The 22,135-nt window shown below is 39.1% G+C and overlaps 1 protein-coding gene across 7 annotated transcripts in view; it reads right to left on the bottom strand.

Moving 5' to 3' along the window:
- ELMO1 (engulfment and cell motility 1) overlaps positions 1 to 22,135 on the bottom strand; it is a 276,466-nt gene that overhangs the window by 38,598 nt on the left and 215,733 nt on the right. For all 7 annotated transcript variants that reach the window (XM_018562953.1, XM_018562949.1, XM_018562950.1 and 4 more), the window contains one exon: positions 4,013 to 4,176. In XM_018562953.1, the coding sequence (XP_018418455.1) occupies positions 4,013 to 4,176 (164 nt within the window). The remainder of the gene's footprint in view (positions 1 to 4,012; positions 4,177 to 22,135) is intronic.

The following is a 22,135-nucleotide window of genomic DNA, read 5'->3' as shown; positions in this document are numbered from 1 at the left end:
AATATCGTGCCTCTGTTGATTAGAGTTTTGCCTGTAAGGTGCTACAGGCTGATATACGAGTTGGGGTTAACCCCTTGTTTTTCTATTATGGGATTGTGGGCGGTTTTGTTTGCTGTGTTTCCCTGCCCTTAGAGCGCTGCTTGTGTATATCCCAGTCATCTATGAATCTGTACTGTACTGTATGATCAAGAAAATAGGGGAGGGGTAATATGCGGTTCCTCACAGCGCTGGCTATTGTCCAATCACCTAATGATACCTGAATATTACCCAGTCTCCTCTGTTTCTGCCTGTGTCTTGTACCGTACTCCATGAAACATATTTTACTGGGAAGTCCTGTACTGTATGATCAAGAAATGTAAGTACACCCTTGGCATAAAAACCAACACACACACACCAGTACCTGCTATTTGACTGTCCCTGTCCTTCATCAGGTAAAAAGGTTACATCAATTATTATGTGGTTTAAATACATTAAAAACAGGAAGTTACTTCCCATAAATGGCGGCACACACCTGTTATATAAAATAATCATTTTTTAAAAAGGCTCACGTCCATTACATTGGATGGACAACTCCCACCTGGACAGTCTTTCAGCCAGTGTGATACCAGACCATTATATGACATTCAAAAGGCAAAGTTTAAGAGCTGATCATGACCGCAATGATCACTTTCACAGATTACCAATTACAACTACTCAGAGTCATGATAATTCATTGTGATTGTGTTCACCAATATCAATTCCTACAACAGCATAACATCCTCCACCATTATTTTCAAACCAAGACAATAACTTACAGTCAAGAGAATGGAAACAATCATAATTATGTATACATAAGTCATAACTCAGTCTGGCAATATAATCCTCCTTTTTTCTGATCACTGCTCGATGGTTACAAGTATAAATACAAATTATAATCTTGGTTTAAACCCAGAGGATCCAATGTCCCTAATCTATTCATCCATCACACCTCATGTTTTTTCAACATCAAAAGCTTAACTTCTTCGCTCCTCAGGTGTGGAACGTCAAATCAGTTTCAGAATGGTTAAACTCACAATGTGCTCAGACACTGGAAAAGTTGGGGATCTTTTTGTAACACACACAAGCAAACAAGCACATTGGCATAGGGTAGCAAGTCTCTATAAAAATAAATACAATGTATGCCCTCACAATTGTAAAACTTGTTTAAGAAGACATATGTAAGAAAATCACCCTGATTGCCTGCAAAACTGCCAGGATGGGGTCCCTCAGAAGATAAAGCTATGGGGTTAGTCAGGAGCCAGAGGTCCAGTAGATGGAGTGCACACCAAAGCTGGAGCGCAAGTTTTCTGTTTCCTTTTCATCCCTCTGGTAATGCAATCTGCCCTGTGTGATCGAACAAGGTACTGGAAAAGGAACACGTTTTGGGGAAGCCTATCCCCTTCCTCAGCCTAACCATAACCTCTTTTTATAATAGTGCATCAGTGCTGATTGAATTCTCACCCATCTGTGAGGTTTCACCAAATAAATGCGTTTACAGGGAAAACTAAGCGCCTAAATTACAAATGATGACTGACATGTAAAATGTCTAGTTATCATATAACTCAATCTCGGTACAGGATGTACAAACTCAGGGCCTTTCTTCATCAAAGCACACTGTCTACAATATAAACATGGAATTGATTTGCAAAATAGGTGATTGTGTATGTTTTACTGTGGTCTTGAGTTTCAAACTCACCAATCAATTTCTTAGACCTTTTCCCATCTAAATGCCTGTAACAAGGCAAACAAAAAAATCCAGAAATTGAGGATAAGCCTCAGAGAGAACATGCCAATGTTTATATATTAAATTGAATACTTGTTTGCTACTTGAATTATATTGTATTGACAAATAAATGTTTAGAAATTTCACTTTTTTCTTCTATCATCACTCCCACATGATTCAAGATCAGCTAGTTTTCTCTCATTTTCTAATAACTCAGGGGGATGTTTTCTCTGTCTACATTTCTCAATCATCTCCTCAATGTGTAACTTATGCCTCACTGGCTCACTCCTATTTTTTTGACACAAAGTAACTGACTGGTTCCACTGATTTGAATACATAAGGAGGATAAAACCTGCTATATTGAAGCAACTGATTGTTATCAGTGGGCTTTGAATAAATATCTGTACTCAAACGCCTCTAAATAGACCAGTGTGTCAAAAAATGGAATTTGTGTATAATTAATTGTCATATTCAATTAAATAGATATATTGCACAGATTATTTTTTTTTATGGAATTGTTGATAAAATGTCACTCCTTCACAATAAATAAAACTATAATCTACGTAGCGCTTGCATCTTATGCAGTGTCACACAAACAATTATTAGGGGAAGATAAATGTCTTCTCAAATTCATCCATAAAAGCTCCTATTTATACACACACACATACATATTCGGTATCTGGAGTGCTGACACTAGCCTCTGACACACTGAGCAGACCTCTGCAGACAGAGTGGAACTAGTCTGGCAAACTGACAGCCTAACCCTTCTGATTACATCAGCACAAGAGCGCGCCACTTCTGATACAAAAAACAGGACCCAGGTGTCAAACTGAGAGCTCCAACATTAACTGGGAGAATGGCTCTTCCTGTGTTATCGGAAAAGCATGAGTGACAGTTAAAAAGCCTTGTCCTTTTCTTTTTATCAAAAATGCTGATAGTGACTCCTGTATCAAAATTATATATTTTTTCTGACCGGACCGCAGGTATTGATGTGCCTTGCGTTTCTGTGCGGCCGATCGCATTGCGGTGCCATCCACATCAAAGCACCGCCACGCCCCCTCCTGCCCCACAACAAACTGAGCAGGCCGCAATGCGATCCAGTGCGTTCCGGCCACAATCAGGCTGGTATGAACGAGGCCTTGGGGAGTATCTCACCATTGTCACCAAAACTGAAAGTCCTATGGCAAGGGATGCCTAAAATTGTACCCGTGTCTTAGTGCAGATGTCTGTTAAAATCAGTCAATCACAGAAGCAGAAAATTATATTTCTGGTTCTGGGGGCATTCTATACACTTACTGTATACGGAACTCCTCCAGGTCACCATATTGCATTGAATTGTTTTGACAGTTTTAGAAAAGTACAGAGGCTACTCTTTTAAATGGAAAGGTAATTTTAACATTAACAGGGTTATTCACAAAAGGTTGAAGAGTTTGGAGAAGGCAGGAGAAGTGAACAATCTAGGACAACATAGCTGAACTGGAAAAATCTCCAATTCAGCTCACTTTCCAGTTCAGCTATCTTGTCCTAGATTGTTCACTTCTCCTGCCTACTACAAACTCTTCACCCTTTTGTGAATAATCCTGTAAATTACAAAATAGCTTGTGTAGCAATCATATATGCTATATTCTTTTTTTTCATGATTTTTAAAAAAACTTTTTAAAGTGGAGTTTTCTGTTAAGATTGTGATTTTTTTTTAGCAAGGCTGTGTAAATTTCAGAAATTCTTTGTCAGTGTAAACAGGTCTCATACATGCTTATTATCTGCATATTTAGCTGTCTGCCTGCAGTTCAGTTTTAGGTTAGCTCATCTATATAGTCACACAAGTACAAAGACACAATGATCACTTTGAACAGAAGGTGATTATTCTAACAGCACGAAGGAAAAAGCCAACTGACGCACAAAGAATATATAAATCCAGGCAAATATTTACCTAACGGTATTAGATCCCTGGACCAAAGACAGCATGGCCATTTCTAAATTGTATATAATGTACTGTATATATACAGTTATCACTTTTTATTACTGCCTGTGCCCTTATGCCCCGATGCCCCCCTAATTTATAGATTAGGTGTCATAGGCACAGGTAGCGAGATGCACTCTCCCAATGGGGTTACAGACAGAAATTTTAACTCTTCTCCACTCTATTCAAAATGATTTGGAGGAGTTAAGCTTTAAAGTAGTTTCTAACAGCAAACGTATTTCTGTTGGCTGTGAAAGCATCAGCAGTGAAGGAATTAATAGATGCTCTTCTTTTACAGACACAGTACTTACAGGATTGGACGGGACTGAAAATCTTCCTGGTTCATTCTTTCTGACTGACGGATTTTCAAGATCTCGGTATAGCTGAGGTTTTGAAGTCTGCTTTTAAACTGGTCCAAAGAACTCGGCTTGTTTGTGAGTGCTCTCATGATCTGTTCTCTGACGACTTGCATCACCTACAGAAAGAATCAAACAGAATTTGTATCAATAGAGTATAAAACCACTCCCTCAGCTATCATCCCTGCATTAGGACAGGTGACATTTGCAGCTTCTTAATTAAATGTGTCTTCGTTAAATTATAATAAACATTGCATAGCAACACATACTCACTCTAAACCGTCAAATAATTAAGAAGTGGTCATGGTCAGGATTCATTTAGTTGCAGTGCGACTTTAGAGCAACTGGTGGAAGAATTTACGACTCAAGCTGTAACCTTATAGTAAAACTGTTGCACAATCTGTCTCACTGCTTCTGTTTAGCAGCATCACTAATTGATACACGTCTCTATATGCCTGTGTTGTGAATGTGAAAATTATTTCTTTACAATGCTTATAGATACAGAGATAAATGATGGCTTGTTTTGAGATGTGTTATTACTGATTAGATGATAGTGGTCTAATGCTAGTGGTCTAGTGCTCCACTCTATCCAAACCCCAAAAAAAGTTTTGTCTTCAGTTCTAATTTAATATTCACATCTAGTTTTTGTTACTGTGCAGACCAACAAACAGGAGAATAAAGAGAGGTTCTCATGTTTCTTGAGCTATAGGGATTCGTCTGGCTCCTCTCAACATCCCCTACACACACTCCTCCATAAACTTACTGTAATTTGCTGAATTTAGTCACAAATGTATAGAGGTGGGAAAAAGAGGGAAACCACATAAGGAAAAAGATGTCTCCCTGCTATGAGAACTCATTTATAAAGTAAACCTGTATGAAACTTGGCCAATAAAGGATGATCAGGATTTGTATAGCGCCAACAATTTGCGCAGCGCTTTACAATCTAAGGAAGACATTACAATCACAACACAATTCAAGACAGGATGGTAAGGAGGGCCCTGCCCATGATGGCTTATGATAAAAGATTCGAAAAAAGAGGTTACCTTTATTACAAGCTACTTGTAGATCCAGAGGCATTTGAAATGACATGCAAATCTCAACCTTTCCTGTAAAAGTCAAGTTCGACTTCCTATTGGTCCTTTAATAGGATTGGTGGCTTTGGGCAGTAGGACAGACAGGCTCTAGAAAAAGCCAAGATGTGCATATCATTAGAATGATCTTTGAGACAATGTTTTCGCTGAAGGTAACCACAGCTTTTTGCATTTGCCTCAAATTTGTTTTCTCTTATTTGTTTTCTATTTTTGTATCTACTGACTGTAAAATACAGAAAATGGAGCAATGTGAGAAAGGTTTTTTTTAAGGCAGGAATTGGAAAAAATGTAACAAAGGCTGGACAAAATGAAAAGCCTTCATTTATTGAATGACAGAGTACACTTTATCCTTTTACACATATCTTTCATCTATTAGGTGGGCAGGCAGCATTCAAAAGCCATTTGTATACAACAGCACCAAATCAGATTACCGGACAGATAATGCAAGTTATTGTGTATTACTCAAAGCTGAACTCCAGACACAACAATTCAAGGTCTACATAATAGAAGATTGCCTGCCATGACTTATTTTGGACATCTCGCTGTTAAAAATGCATTCCCTTTCCTGACACCAGGTTTTTCTGTGGGCCAGTAACCACAGGCTTCTAACTGATTTATTGTGCCATGTACACCTGGAACCTCAATAGCACCCCATATATATTTATATATATATATATCTGTATATATATATATATATAGATATACACACACATATACATATATTGTTTATAGACAGCCATATTTTGCTATGTGCTGTCTTTTTAGTGGAACTCTGAAATGGTTAGTCCTGTTCCTCGTTCACCATGGAGGTCTTTAAAACAGGCCAGTTTTGCTGAAACAATGCCACTGTTTTTTATAAATCATGAAAGTGGATTCCACCTACACATGCTGGGAGGAGTTGCGTTGTCTTGAATAGGCAATGTACAGGTTTGCTTTAAGGTGATTACATTTTAGTTGTAGGGAATATGGGACCAGGCTATACTGTGCTGCATCACAAGATCAGTGGAACAGATGCAGGTAATTCAATTCACATGTATATAACTCAGCAGTGTATTTAGCTGTCTGTATTGAGTGTGGCCTTAATGCAAGTCAGATTTTGTATAACAGACAGACAGAATATTCCTCAGGAGCCACATACACAGTTGATATGAGCAATGAGTATTTTACCAATGCCACGAACGTTCCCAGAAATAATACATGTGTAGAAGCCCTTCCCATTGCCATGGTAACAGCCATGCAGCTCTAAATAAAGAGCTGGATGCTCTTTTTTGTTTGCCATTTATTTTTAATTAATTGTTACCAAGAAGTTAAGTAAATTAAAAAAGGAGGACTCTTTAGCACACTTTTCTTAAATCCATGCTATAAAGTCAGTAACACTTTAGAAGCAAAATTTATTTTTATGTAATTAGTAATCGGTATGCTTAACTGCACAGATTTAAAAAAAATAGCTTTGTATTAATTTGATGGCTGTATCATACTATGCACTAAAAGCTGATTAAAGTATAAAATCCTAAGTATCCCAGCTGTGTTCTGTTAGTGGCATATTAAGAAGGCATTAAATATCACCAGCCACCCACTACTGAAGCTTCAAGAATCAAAATCAGTCTAGGTATGCATAGCTTTTGTTATTATAACTGATGTGCTCAATTTTTGTTTGCAAAATATAATCAGGCCCTTTCAAAATAAAGTAGGAATAATATATAATGAAAGCTGCAATCGTATATATAAAAAAATAACTGGATGCAGTTATGTAGTCATTAAATAATAAATATTTTTTCAAGTTGAATTAGCCTAAGTACCTAAATGTGGCCTAGAAGAAAACTCAATCTATTAAAAAAAAAAACCCTATCTGCACACCCTTCCTTTCCTTATTTAAGTTAGACTCCCCCATCCGGGTACCTGCTAAACTATTCCTGATGGTGGCAGCCTGATTTCGTGTTTACAGCCTTGTTGCCAAAATCTTTCCTGTGCTAGCCACACTTGCCCATTAAAGAGAAACTTTAACCAACAATTATAACAGTTACTTTTAGGGCCCATTCACACCATATCTACGTAATCTCCGGACCAGACCGTTTCCGGACCCCAAATGCATCCTATTGTATACCTATGCTATTTCTGGCCTCCGTCCATACCAGCACAGTCTGTTCCAGACCAGACCAGAATAATACTGCACGTCTAATTTTGTCTGGTGTGGAATGCACTGGAAACGCATCAAAAACACATGCAAACGCACTGGAACACGCCTGAAAGCCCATTTTAGGCTAAAAAAAACCCCAGCTCTGGAACGTGGCAAAATCACAGTAAAAACACGACAAAATGCAATGCACTGTGTTCCAGATCTGGTCCAGAAAATGGTGTGAACCTACACTTAAGGCATGCTCACTGTCAATGCTGCCAGTGCTAATTTCAGACCTCAACAGAACTTTTAAACCCTTAAGTGGCTGGTGTCATATCTAATCACATGTGCAGCACCATGGCAACTGCAATCCAACTAGAGGCTGAAAGGGATAGGTTTTAGTTCCACTTGAACAGGGCCATACTCTTAGCTTGGCTACTGTATAAGTACAGCTCTGTTTAAGGTGGTTATTGTGCAGGAGTGGCCAGCAAGAGAGAAGATTTTGGCAACGTGAAAGTTGGGGAGGGTGGGCTTGTTTTATTATTATTAATCTTACATTTCCAAATATCAGGCTCCTATAATCTCATGTACACTAGAACTCAGACAGTGGAGTGTAAACAAGGAAACAGGCAGCCAAGCAAGTTCAACACAAAGCATCATATTTAGTATACCAGACACAATATACTACTTAGAACAAAGCTATACGCTAAGCAAACATACTGTAGTTTGCCAGAAACCCAAACCAAACTATATTTATCATTTCACAACCATATGCACCTAACATGTGAAATGAAGAAATATATTTTTAGATATGTCCAACAATGTGCCCCAATTTTCTCCCAGGTGTTGCACTGTATTTAAAAGCAACAGCGAGTAAGTGACGTTATTTGTGATTGCGGTCGCTATAATCCGCGATTTGCTAAGGGGGCTGGGACATTGCACCAACAAAAAAAGTCCACTGAACGACCATTATACATATACACCTCAACTTTTTGATATAGGTAACACTCCCTTGCCACACCTCCCAAGAAATGATCAGTTAAAAACACTGGTGTTTTTTTTTTAACCTTTTTCAACGCTACTTTCCCATTACACTGTGCCTATGTTGGAATATAAATGATTTTGAAGACTAGATGGAAAATTTAGCGCCATATAAACAATTTCAATAGTTAAACAGTGCATGTAGGCCTCCTCAAAATCTAGTGCCCTCAGGTTTGCCGCACCACAGGCAAGTGCCTAGCTTGTCGGGGACTAGGAACATCTGTCTTCATGACATTAGCCTGTCGTGTCATACAGCAATGGTGACTATTGATATTTGATTCCAGAAAAGGGACTATACCTCTAAATAAGGGAGAGTTGGGAGCTATAAATAAACACAAATCACTAAGTGCTGCAGCCCCCCTCCAAACCCCATTTAAATCTAGTGCTCTCGGCTTAAAAGCACCATGGGCATCTGCCTGATTTGTTTGGGGCTAGGAATATCCCTTCTGTTGCTTTATATAAGCATGTACTTTCATTCAGTAATAGTAAATGAGATTTACCCATTAGTTCCAGAAACATTTTTAAAACCTAGAAAAGAACTTGAGCTACCTTGGCCAAACTAAAGCAGGGCAATCCATTTTATGTGCATAGGTCCTTTAAAATTAATTTCAAAAATGCTGTTCAACACTACTGTCAAACACAACACAGCAATTTGCAAATAACGGAGACACACAGCTTTGCTTTTAATATATTAAAAGGGATAACAATATACTTGCACAAAATATCATTTGGAAGGAGGCGGTAGTCACATACAAAATACAAGATACGCCGAGCCTAAATAGCAAGACGCCATGGCATTACTATAATGTGATTTCATTTCATGCCCTCAAGGTGAGCTAAGTCAGTATGACAAAGACTGCATTAAACAAAGCTTCAGTCCTAGTCCAAAGTGATTTGCTATGAAAACCTATATAAACTTGCTTATTAGTTAATTGAATCCATGGTCAGCAAGCATTAAATTATTTCTACGATTTCTGACAGAGCCCTTGGCAAAATATATCGTTCGCATAAAATCAATGGACTGTGTTAAATCTAAGAAAACCCAATTTACATTTGAGCTGAAGGGTCTAGTTCAGAAAAGTCAAGTTTATTTGTTTATGACTCATGACACGTATAGTTTTTAAGGTCATTTTAAACAGAATTTTTACAAAAACATCTGAACATGAAAATGTTGTAGAAATGCTCGTCTTGTCTAAAAATGAAACCTTAGTATATGCATTACCAGGAAAGAGATTCAAGGCCAACATATTGGCAGTTTAGCAAACGGGCACACAAACCTCTGGCTGCTGTTTGTAGCCAAACATCTGCTGGATGTCTGTCACTTAGTGGCGGTAGCACTGCCACCGTTAAACTGACAGGACAGATCCCTGGCTGGGATCCTAGATGAGGTCATTGACCAAATATCATTATGAATATATTTGTCACTCAAGATCCCTGCTGGCTTGTTTACATTTAGAACAGGAATAGTGGCAGGGCAGCATTGTTGACCAGCGGGTCATTGTAGCGGCAGGTCAACATCATCGAGTGGTGCTCACTTTGATTTACTTGATCTACATCGCTGGTGGACATGATTGACATGAATATTTTAATAAAAGACTTATTTCTTTCAAATATTTTATTTTATTGTTTTCGTCAACACATATTAAGACACATTTATACAACCATACAATAAATAACATCCATCTAGGAATGACATTACTCGTCCAGCCCCATTGATTTCCTATTCTCATCCCAATACATATATACAAATACATACAGATAGCCTACAGATAGACTTATTTCATGGTGTGGGTGATTTTATTGTCTTGTTCAGTTTTGGGTGAATGAGTAACAACCCAGTAGGGATGCACAGATACCAAGTACCGCACTTGATACAAGTACAGATACTATCCCAGCTACTTTAGGAAGCAGCTGTCATTTTTAAGGAGCATTGACTACGGGGCTCCTGGGATTTGTGCACCCTGTTTTAATGTATATGTATATATAGTTTAGTGTATATATATATTTTTGTGTATATATATATATATATATATATACACACACACACACACACACACACACACACACACACATACAGTATATTAAGGGTGCACCGATACCATTTTTTCCAGACCAAGTACCAATATTCAGATACCAATTACTGTTACCTTTTTGTTTATTGTCATGTGACAGTTTTTCTAAAACAATACAGATTAATGATTTCAGGACAGCGGTGGAGTGCCAGAGGCAGGTCCCAGCTGCAACCGCTGCAACCCTGGTAGTTCTTGTGAAAATGCCAAGTATCAGCACTAGTATATGAGCATCCCTAGTAACGAGGGATACTATGTACCCCAAACATTCACCTGGGAGGCAGATAACTGGGAACCCCCCTTATTCTAAAGTGGACTTCCAGATTCTGATTACTCCCATGCAGACTCCCACATCCCTTTTGGGGCATCAGATAGGGGGACAAGGCCCTTGTCATATCAACATGAAGACAATAAGCCTGCAAGATGGGGGGGCGCTTTCCTTTCAGATTCCTATAAGAGGATTAATATGCTGACTTCCTTCTAAAAATGCTTATCACTATTGCTAATCTATTTACTTTTTCAGTTGCTGACACATGCATACAAGCAGTGAAGACACAGTTCATTTTGAATTATTAAAAAAAATGGTTACAGGTAAGGGAATTAGGAAGCGGTAAAGCGGGTGTTATGCTGACCACACACATTGCATATTTTAGGCAATGTCAACCAATGTTGATTGAAAAAATAACCGATCAGATGAATGCAACCTACCACCTACACTTTTTATCAACTCTGTGAAATGACACAAAGTGTTGCTGAAAGGTTGCCTTCATCACAACAGAAATTGTCTGAAAAATTGTAAAGTGAGGCAATCTTTGGAGCATTTTGCAACTTGTGAAAGTTTCTTTTTTTATAAACAGAATGAATATACAAAATGCAACTGCATGGCTCACAATGCAAGTGAACACTGAGGAAATATTGGTTATATGTGTAATTTTAAACAGCAGACAATTCTTAAATTCCTAACCCTCACAAAGATCTCACTCACACCAGAGCATGCACATTACGATGCACATAATGCTTGCGTGTTGGTGTGCGTTTTTACATGTGTTGTAATGCATTGTCAAAATGCACTACAATTCTTTTTTTTTCTCTTTCTTAACACCTGTTACAGCCCATGATGATGTGTTGTAGTGGGTCGGAATGCATTGCAAAAAATGCTACATGTCTTGTTTTTTTTAGCATACAGGTGTGAACTGAAGCAGCAGTACATAAGGCAAACTGCTTTGCTCTTGCATTGGGACTGTGCTGGGCAACAGTCCAATGGTGCTGGTGTGAATGAGCTCTTAAAAATAAGGTAAAAAGATACACAAACTTAAAACCGTGAAAAATATTTCATGCTTTTGAGTTTGATACAGATTTACAGTTTTGTTTACAACACTATTTGGAAGTTGATCACTGATTTCTGGTGCTAAGGTTGGCCTCCATTTGCAATTAGTCATTTTCAAAGGTACTTCAGCTGATTCTTTAAACATGTTCCTGGTATGCAAAGCATGTTTACGAGCAACAGAGAAATGCTAAAGAGCAATTTTGACCACGGGACCACGGGAACACTATAAATCCAGCAATGCAAAGCATTATGAAAACCAATCCAGCTTTGCACTATGGATTAGGATAATCCTTTGGTGCCGAAGTTGTGCAAATACATATGTAGAAATTTACCAATGAAGAAAAGACAATCTGCATATTAAGCAGGTACTTCGTGTATGGTCTCGTGTATGGTCACGGATGGACAATTTCCAGTACTTATCCACAAACTAAGAAAAAATCCCATTTAAAGGAAACCTGTACTGAAGAAAAATGGAGACTGTCATGGTTGACCACCTTTTAAAAATACTAGTCACCTGGCTGTTTATAGATTCAATACTTCACGAGTCACCATATTTTTTTTTATTTGCAAGCATGGAAATCAGGAAAGTTGTGTTGAAGTCAGGGCACCTGATCTGCGCAATTGTTCTAGCCTTATGACAAAGTACAAAACCCAGAAAATCAGTGTGACAGCATGAGAATTAGCATGTTCAGGGAGGTCAGCAATGGTAGGCAACATAATTCACTATATATAGTTTTCGTTAAACGATTATTCTATTGGGGCGGCACAACGATTTTATGTCTAGTTTGGATAGAGTAATATATCATTAAAATCCTGTCAACTTTGTTTGTTGTCTATGTCTCATTGGAGCTGTTTTCCTTTATATCCTGACCAGGAGGCACAACAGGAAGTAAGAACGCAGCTCTCTATTTTAAGCAGTGGTCACTGGAATAGGTGTCCCCAACGGAACAGGAGTCCACATTTAAAGATTTCCCTCTATTCCTGTTCTGGCGACATTGTCAAATTTAGCATTTCCATTCCTTTCTGTCCTGCTGAAAACGTTACTGACCTTTATGCTCTCACTCTCACAGTACTGACCCATATGCTCTCTCACTCTCACAGTACTGACCCATATACACTCAATCTCACAGTACAGACACATATGCTCTCTCACAGTACTGACTCATAAACTCTCACTCCCTTTTTCTTATAGACACTTCTTTTTTCTAGTCTGCCATACTAATTTATTGTTTTGGAATTGTTCAGTAGTGATAAGCTTGAGCTTGCTGCGCTCCAAAGTTCGCCTTAGTTTATCCAAGGCCACTCAAAACTGGACCACCACCCCTCTCACGGTCCTAATCAGTGGCAGCAGTTGTGGTGGGGCATTCCCCTCCCCTTTGTGATATGTGGGTGCAGGGTGGCGAATGAGTCTGCCGAAACTGACTGCGCTGGATTGGGGGGGGTGGGGGGTTGGTTGGCGTTCACAGTATTGATTGGACTGGGGAGAACTGGCTCATCACTTCTAGTGTTCAGTAACAGAGATAACCCCATTTCTACTGGGCGCCATCTAGTGGCAGCTAATGGAACTGCATTAAATGGGGAATTCTAGTTTCTACTATGAGCGGTAGTTGGAACAGCAGTCAATGAACCTGCATGTAAAATACTTAAAATACCAAGTCACTTGGGAGCTTTTCTTTCATTGTGGGATTTGTTCAGCTCTGCAATAAGTCAAGGTGTTTTTGTGTGCTATAGGGAACTCAAAGTGCTTTGATATTAAAACGTAAACTCAAATGGAATATAAACCCTGGAGTTGAAGTCCTTATTGTAGTGTTCAAACTTCAGTAGCTTGTCTTTAGAGTTCTTACCAGAAGAGTTTACTGTATAGCACTAAAATAAGCTCAGGCTTACTGTCTTGGATTTTCAGAAAAGTCAATTCAACCACCGTATCAATTAACACGTGTAAGATTTTTGTTTTCCCAATACTTATGCTATGTATGCTATTTTTGTCCTCCTTGTTTTATAACATAGACTACTGCATAAATAAAAATGTGGCAATCTGGGACATATTCTGCTAAGTATATCAACAGATGTTCTGAAACTCTAGTGAAAAAATGAATAATGCATTTTTCATACTTGCTTATAACATAATCTCCAGATGTTCCTAGTTATATTGAACCATTAGTTAGAGAAGATCGTTGTAAGCACTGTTTACTGTTTGTCTATACTAGTAATGCACTAAAAGCACAATTTCATTTCAGAAGTACATATCTGTGAAAAATGTTTTACATTTAAAAGGTCAGAATGGATATCTGCATCCTCCTTTTACATAATGAGTATCAGTTTCAATAGTTTTGCCGGTTTACAAAGCTGCCAGAATCTCCAATGATTGTCACACAACAAAACACAGGGAATAATAATTTAGCAAAATCAATAAGTTGTTTGTGGTTTTCGATAACTAATTATAACTAAAAATTAAATTGAAAATGTGGAAAAAAACTTAAAGGAAAGCTTCAGGGAGTAAATTGGAAAGGGAAGCAGGAAGTAAAGTGTGATGTGTTAGGTACACGCGTCCAAGCTGTCCCTTCAGAGATTCAGCTCTCCAAATGCTGTGCTGGGATCACAGCTCAATCATTAGCTCAGTGCTTCTGGTTCATGTGCTCTCTACTTCCTGCCGTTATTCCACTAATGCAATCAGTCACTGCGCAGTCAGTGGAAGTCTATGGGGGTGCCGTTTGCAGCAAATAGTATGATATAAAAGAAAGGACCAGGAGCAGAGAAAACATTGACCATAAGCACAACAAGTGAGTTAACAACATCAATGTTCTCACACCACAGTTTTTGGAGAGCAGAATCTCAGAAAGCACAGAGTTAAATGTACTAAACACATTAAGGGAAATGTATCAAAACTGGAGCAGCCAAAATCTGGAGCAGCAGTGCATGTCAACCAATCAGATTCTATCTTGTTTTCAAATCTGAGTAAACTGAAGAGATAAGCTGATTGGTTGCTATGGGCAACTGCTCCAAAATCTGTCTGCTCCAGTTTTGATAAATTGCCCCCATTACATTTACAGTACATCCTGCTGTCCCGGCAAAGGCGATTCAACCTGTCTAACTTGTCTTGGTGATCACTTAGAAAGTGATGGGAAAACCAAATGGCTGTCATCAAACGGGAGGTGAGGGGAAATCTCCCAACGGACATGCCTTTTCTGTTAATAACAGTCTAATAGGGTTAGGTCTGGCAGCGGCGAGCGTGAGGTGGGGAGGAGGTGTGGCGAGCAGGGTGTGTGGAGCCGTGAACTGGGCCAACCAATCAGAAGCCGATTAATCGATTATTGAAAAAGTTGACAACTTTTTCAATAATCGATTATAATCGATTATGTCGATTAGTTGTTGCAGCCCTAATTTCCTCTTACTTTGGAGATGTATTTCCCCCTTTTCCTGTTGTGGCTCAAGGACAGGAGGTGAAGGAAAATATCTCAACAGGACCCAGGGAGAAAATAAAAAGACAGGGGGGTTTACACTTCTCTACTAAACTAATCCAAATCTAAAACAAAATATTTTGGCTTAAAGTCCATTTCCACCTTTGTAAGTGATTAGCATTAAGAATGCACTAAACATTAGTATCGGTGTTTATGGTTGATACTGAGTATTTGGGTGATTACTTGTACTTATCATCATGCTCCTTTATTTCAAGGCCAAAAGTAGAGCAACCTATGGTTTTACAGCGACCAGGAATAGTAGCAGTTTTTAAACCCCATAGAAGCAAAAAAGACATATGACCGAAGACTTTCCTAACAAGCCACTGCTCCTAAGATGATGCAACACTAATTTAATAATATGTAATGGCATATATAGTAGTATTGATGGAATGAAAATCTGTCTATCCTCTATTTTGCTTATTATTAGCTGTCTTGTATAATTTTAAATACTCAGTCACTGTTATAGCATAGCTATCTAGATTGATGTTGTCAAGATGTAAAAATAGGTATGTGTCTTCTGCTTGGTACTGCTTCGCAAATAACTACATTTCTCAATGGCCATTTTATTCTCTTTCATGCAATCATCCCTGCTGATTCCTAGCAGTCTGATCTTTAAAGTCTAGAATAAGATGTCTATTTCCCACAAAGAAGAATGCTGACAGCTTAGAATGCTGAGCTGCAGTTTCAGCTCGGCTAAGTGGCACCTGGTGCAGCCATTAATCTGCTTCACTGGGACGTCCATCAGTCAGTCTGACTATTCCATCCTCATAAGCAATTTCAAAGTGGTAGATAGCTGACCTCCTTACATTTTTTTTCCTTTTTTCTGTTCTTTCAGGGTTTTTTTAGCACTGCCTAGTAAGTTCCTGTTCAACATCAAATGTTGTTCTTCAGTCTGCTGAAGTTACCTGTTTATGTAATACAAATAGTTATGTCTGCTTTGTGAATATTTCTTAGCAGCATCTCAGAGTTGCTGAAATATACTCCGTCTTTGCCTTTAAATCTGAAGGTCTTGGCCTATTTGGAACTACAGGTACCAAAGTACCACCAAAATTCTCACCATTGGTACAGATCACAGTCAAAGGAGACCTGTGCTTGTAGAGCAACAATGTAAACCAAGGCTGCTGTGGGCACCATGCAAGCACCAGCATAACACTTGTGGTATTTGTATAGGAAGTTGACTGTTTCTGACAGCACTTACAAAGGGTAAATTATCACATTGAGGGCACCGTATTCCCAACCAGCCTTCATTTACATTTTTTAGCTAAAGCACAAGTTTACTATAATTTTACATTAAAGAAAAAAGGTGTGTATTACCCTACTATAGTTGATATTTTTAAATTGAGGCAAGTCCATCTTATCAATATTTTCCATGGAGGAGTATTCCTACAGTAATACACAGAAATGTATTTGGGAAAACTGATTGTTAGTCTGGCATGGCAAACATTAAAAAAAAAAACATTGTTTTGGTCTATGGTCCACAAATATTTTTATAGTACGGCACGTACTAATGGTGCCTATTTCAGTCATTACACGCCTAAGGCTGGATCACTGGAATTCTTCTTTAATAATGTAAAGTGGAACTCAATACCCATGCACCTTAGGAACAGGTCAAAGTCAATAGCGTGGACATAAAGGGGTGAGTTCCGCCTTTAAATAAAAGATCTGTGGCTAAACACTATCTCCGGTGATGCAAATCTGGATGAATGGGGACACAGAGAACAGCAAATTGTCATTATTCTATAGCTGTGTCACTATAGTGATCTGCTCAGAAGCCAGAGGCGATTTTGGCCCTTACAATTTGGAGGGAGTGGGGGATTGCCGTATGATAATTGTAATTGCCATCTCTTAAAAAAAATTAACATGAATATACATACAAGGGAGTTGGATTTGTACTGTAGATTTTTTTTGTTTTACCCAGAAGGCTTTAGCTGCATTCTCAGTGTTGTGCTAAATCCAGGATTTATTCTTCCTTATCCTCTTTAAGGCCACAGGTTATCACAACGTCACAAAGGCCATGTATTATCAGAGTATTACAGAACATTGTGTTACATACAGCTCTGTTTCTACTTTATATCCAATTTAAACACCACACACATAATAGCAATTCACAATTCAGTGATTGACATGTCCATTGGGGGTTTTTTTTGGTTAGTTTGTTTCAACTTAATTTCTAATTTTGGTGTTAGTACATCAAAACACTACATGAATATTATCCTTCAAAGGCAGCTTGTTGTTTCTGATGTTTTATAGCAAATGTAATGTTTACTTTGCGTTTGGAAGATTTTATCCACACATGCAGTGATTTGGACTATGATTTAACTGTATTTTATTAACTGTTGTGACTTTGTATATATTCATATGCATGACAGTTTGACAATACGAACCATAAACAGGTTTATGCAATCTCAAGGCCGTGCAGACAACAGATGGACTACCATGATATTGATATACACTTTGAGCTTAGGATGTTGAAGACACAGATGTGGTCTCTGCTGTTCTACTTGTGTTCAAGCAGCTTGCGTTATGTGCTACAACTACATATACCTAATTCAGATAGCCAAAGTCAAATTTAACATTGCAAACTTTATCTAAGGTGCAAACAATTATATGAAATATTATAAAACACTTTTAAGCTGCCAACTGCACTACTTTTCCCAATTTGAAACAGATGAATACTATTGCTCTGCCACATTGTTTTTTAACTTCTGTGCCCAAGTGCAATCAACAACTAATATTGTGGTAACAACAGTTGATTCAATGGAACAGATTAAAGGCCGTTCACACTAGATGGAACTGTATAACACCAGTCACCTCTATGGCACGTAGAATCAGTGCTGCACAATGAAATGGGTTAAAGGCCTTTCACACTAGATGCAACTTTATAACACCAGTCACCTTTAGGGCACATAGAATCAGTGCAGCGCAATGAAACAGGATAAAGGCTGTTCATACTAGATGCAACTGTATAACACCAGTCACCTCTAGGGCACATAGAATCGGTGCATCGCACTGTAAAAAAAATGAGGCTTTTATGCCCCGCCACCCCTCCTTGAAACACATTGGCTGCGTTTTTGTTGTCACTACTTGACTTTGGGTTCTTAAGACGTTTGGAGTTTTCTTTGGCTCAACTACAAGTAGACTTTGGCTGTGCAGAATTACAGATCCCTTGGAAGAAAAAATACTAGGGCTACATTTTATTTCTTGTCCAGCATTGCTTGGGGACCTGAAGTAGATCCCTGATGCAGGTTATATTACACAGGATCCCAACTGGTATATCTGTATTTGAGGTCCTCTTTCTAAATTTGCAACATAGACTTGCATTAGCACTCTTTTGAAGCAATGGCAAAATAGAACCGTGGATCCCAGAAGAATGTCTTATTTAGTAAGGGGTTGAAGAGAGCTGTGATGTAAAGTTACCGACAGAAATCAATAAGACTCCTGATGTTAGGTTTTCTAACCTGCCTCGTTGTTCCCTTAAACAGTGGGTTTTGGCTACCTCCCATAGACACAAAATCAGATTGTGTGTGGGTTAGTGATGTGCATATACAATGTGAGCAAGAGCTTTGCCATAATGTTTTGTATATATTGTATTACTATCACATGAAATAGATAAGAACCGTGATAGGCATAATAATTGATGGCTTGTTTTGTGTTGTGTGTGTCTGCTGTAAGTCTGCTGGGAGAAAATGCAACAACATTCATGAAAGTTTACATTATCCAAAGATCCATGGGAAATCATTACCATCATTATCTGAGCCATGTTGACGTATGCAGAATTTCTCAGCATTCTCTGTACTTTTAATCTACGTGTAGAATAACCACATTGTGTTGAAGAAAATACATATTTGTCTTTATCTGGAAACTGCCTGTATTTAATATTTGCAAAAGATTGCTGAATGTACTTATTACGTCTGACAGCGAGTACCCAGAAAAAAAATATAATTCAAATTAACCTTTGTTGTCTTAAGAGATTGGATGTTACATTTCTCTATTTAGCATACAATGAAAAAGATTTATGGCAAAGCTTTCATTAAGTAGACACGGTCTCATAGGAAGCTGAAAATGTCTCAGAGTTTCTAGACATATCCATAGCTTTCCCTTGTGTTCACATCAGTGACAAAAATGAGAAACCACTATATGTAATCCATATCAGCTGTCCAATTATTTTAAGAATTCAGTATACATAATGTTAGATGTGCTTGAAGTAACCCTTAACTATCCTAAAATTAGCAAAATTGCTTGCAGCGTTGACTTCTTTCTAAAATATATTGTTGACCATTTCCAATAGTACTTCAGCACCTGCTCCTGAGACCCCTGGGTCACTTCCCTGTGCACCAACGTATTTCCCAATGCAGTGTGCAGAAAGGAGGTAGTCAGGACCCTGTGGCAAAAGGAGAGCAGATGCAGGGGCAGTGGAGGTCAGTGCTATTGACTTTCAGTAAAAGAGTTGACAGCTGCAGTACCATTGAGGGATGTTTTCTTAAGAGTAGAAGCCTCATTTTTAAATAATGAAGAGTGTGCTGAAAATAGAATTACATACCATATGTGAGTCTACCTTTTAACAGAGAATGACTTAAAGCACATGTGCCAGCAATGTACACCGAGTTTACATGAAGCAGGCAAATGCAGTTGCTGTATATGAACACAGAAACCTACGTTTTTTTGTTACCTTTCCTCTTTATCACCTAATGGAAATTACTGCCTCTGTAGTCTGCTAGAAATCTGTGTATATTACAACTGAGCTCTCTCTGAGCTCTCCACCCCCCATTCATAAGAATTCATCATAGTGGCACCCCCCTAGACAGTGTATTGTGTAAATGCAGGGCTGGTGTTTAGTGATTGTGTTACACACAATCACTGGGAGGGGGGCAGCTGTTTACAGCCTGCTTTACAATCCGACTCCGGTGTCTGACTGAGTTTTGAATTTGTGGGATTTAGGCCTAATAAAAAGTTAATAAAAAATGAAGAAAGCCTGCAATGTGAGTCATGAAAATGTGCACACATATACATCATCACTGCACCTCCACATAACCACACTAAATGCTAATTAGGGATGCACCAATACCGTTTTTTTTGTATCGAGTATGAGTACTGATATTTTTTTTTCGGTACTCGACGCTAACAGAAGTCCCATTAAGGAAGCCGCGCAACGTGTAATGATTTGCCACCCAGCTTCCTGATTACCTGGGAAACCAGGCAGCGTGTAATGACTTGCTACCCGGCTTCATGATTAGTAGGGGACCAGGGAGCATGGAACCAGCTTTCTGGCCAATCAGGAATCCTGGGGGCGGGTAATGACCTGGTACCCTGGCTTCCTGATTGGCCAGCTTCCCAACCAATCAGGAAGCCTATTCTGGTGACTAAGCATTGAGCCAGCTTCCCAGCCAATCAGGAAGCTGGGCGACGTGTAATGACTTGCCACCCGGCTTCCTGATACCGGAAGTTCCGGTATCAGGATAATTATCAGGCGCATTTGGACAATTACTATTAACTCCTTGCTCCATTCAGACCTCCTGATCAGCATGTGAATGGGCCCTAAATATAGAATTGAATTTTGACAGACTGTATAACTGACTCAATGAAATACAAGTGCGGTGGCGTTACTCCACTTGTAGCCCATTGATACTCGCTACCATCCTGTAACTGAAAGTCTGCACCTCACCGTGGGTCGGAGAAATAGGCTGCAGAAGCTTGTGCAGTGCAGTGCACTTATTATCCACTAGTTGTGGTTGCAATGCTTTGCAGGCTCAAGAGCAAAAAAAAACACATTTGCACATTTTTCTTTTATTAATGTGTGTGCATTTTTTTTTTTTTGGGAAAAGATTATGCATTTAAGGAATGCTTACCATCAGTCTGCCATATGCCACAATGGTCAGGAAATCTGAATGAATCATTGTGTATTTATAGTTATCACTATGCATTGTCATTAAGATTATAGAGTGTGTATCTATAGCATAATTGCTGCCTGAGGCAGCGGGTTAGGGTGGTACTGGTGGTCACTTCTGTGGGGAGTTTGATGGGGTGCTGGTGGTGCACGCTAACAGCGCTCTGGTCAGCGACACCGGTGGCTCCAGCTCACTGATGTCACTGGTTGCCAGGAGCTGAACAGGATGCTGACCAGAGGGTCCTAGGTTGCTAAGAGCTGTTGAGGGGAGATCAAGCAAATATACATTGCTCAGCAAAGGGTTTCTTTAAATTTTTGCCCAAACACATACCGTGATCATGTTTCCAACTCTCTCAGATTGGCCTCCCTAAACTTCCTGTTGAATAAAAGATCAAAAGAGATAGAACAGTCTCTGGCAGCTGTCCATCTAGAAGGGAAATAAGCCTCCCTAAAACAGGATATCAGGACCAGTGCTCAGGGACTAGCTGATTCTGCAGGAAGCTAGAACTTTAAAACATCCTAACACAGTGTACCACAATGCACAGTACTGTGTTGCCATGCATTACGAAAAATAGTGCATACAGGGCCGGTGCTTCCACTAGGCAAACTAGGCAGCTGCCTAGGGTGCACTGCTGCTTAGGGCGCAGCCTCGACCACTCATCCCCCTAACGGTGCCCCCTCCTGTCTATTTCAAATTGCAAAAGCCCATAGCAGGCTGGCTATTGCACCCTCCAACTAAGCAAATGAGCAGAACTGAGAAGACAACTTTCTTTCTCAGGTCTGCTCCTCTCCTCAGTGGGTGGGGTTTCAATACCCAGTCTGCTATTGGCAAATTAAAATAGCCATCCTAACACAGTGATGATGTAGTGATGATGTAAGGATGTATAGTATGATTAATAAAGAGCTGCATTAATTTGTGCCTTTTATATTTGCTGGAGTTCATCTTCAAGTTAATCTGACAGCTCAACTCAGTGAGGGGAATTTATCAAAATTGGAGCAGACAGACTCAGTCCCCACAAGGTAATTATTTAAAGACAGGGCCGGATTTGCTCTCCCTGCCGCCCCAAGGCCAGGTTCCACAATGCGCCCCCC

The sequence above is a fragment of the Nanorana parkeri genome, unplaced genomic scaffold (assembly GCF_000935625.1).
Source record: "Nanorana parkeri isolate BGI_ZX_2015 unplaced genomic scaffold, ASM93562v1 scaffold616, whole genome shotgun sequence".
Lineage (NCBI taxonomy): Eukaryota > Metazoa > Chordata > Amphibia > Anura > Dicroglossidae > Nanorana > Nanorana parkeri.
Note: the sequence above shows the minus strand (reverse complement) of the source record. Positions and strands in the feature narration are given on the sequence as shown.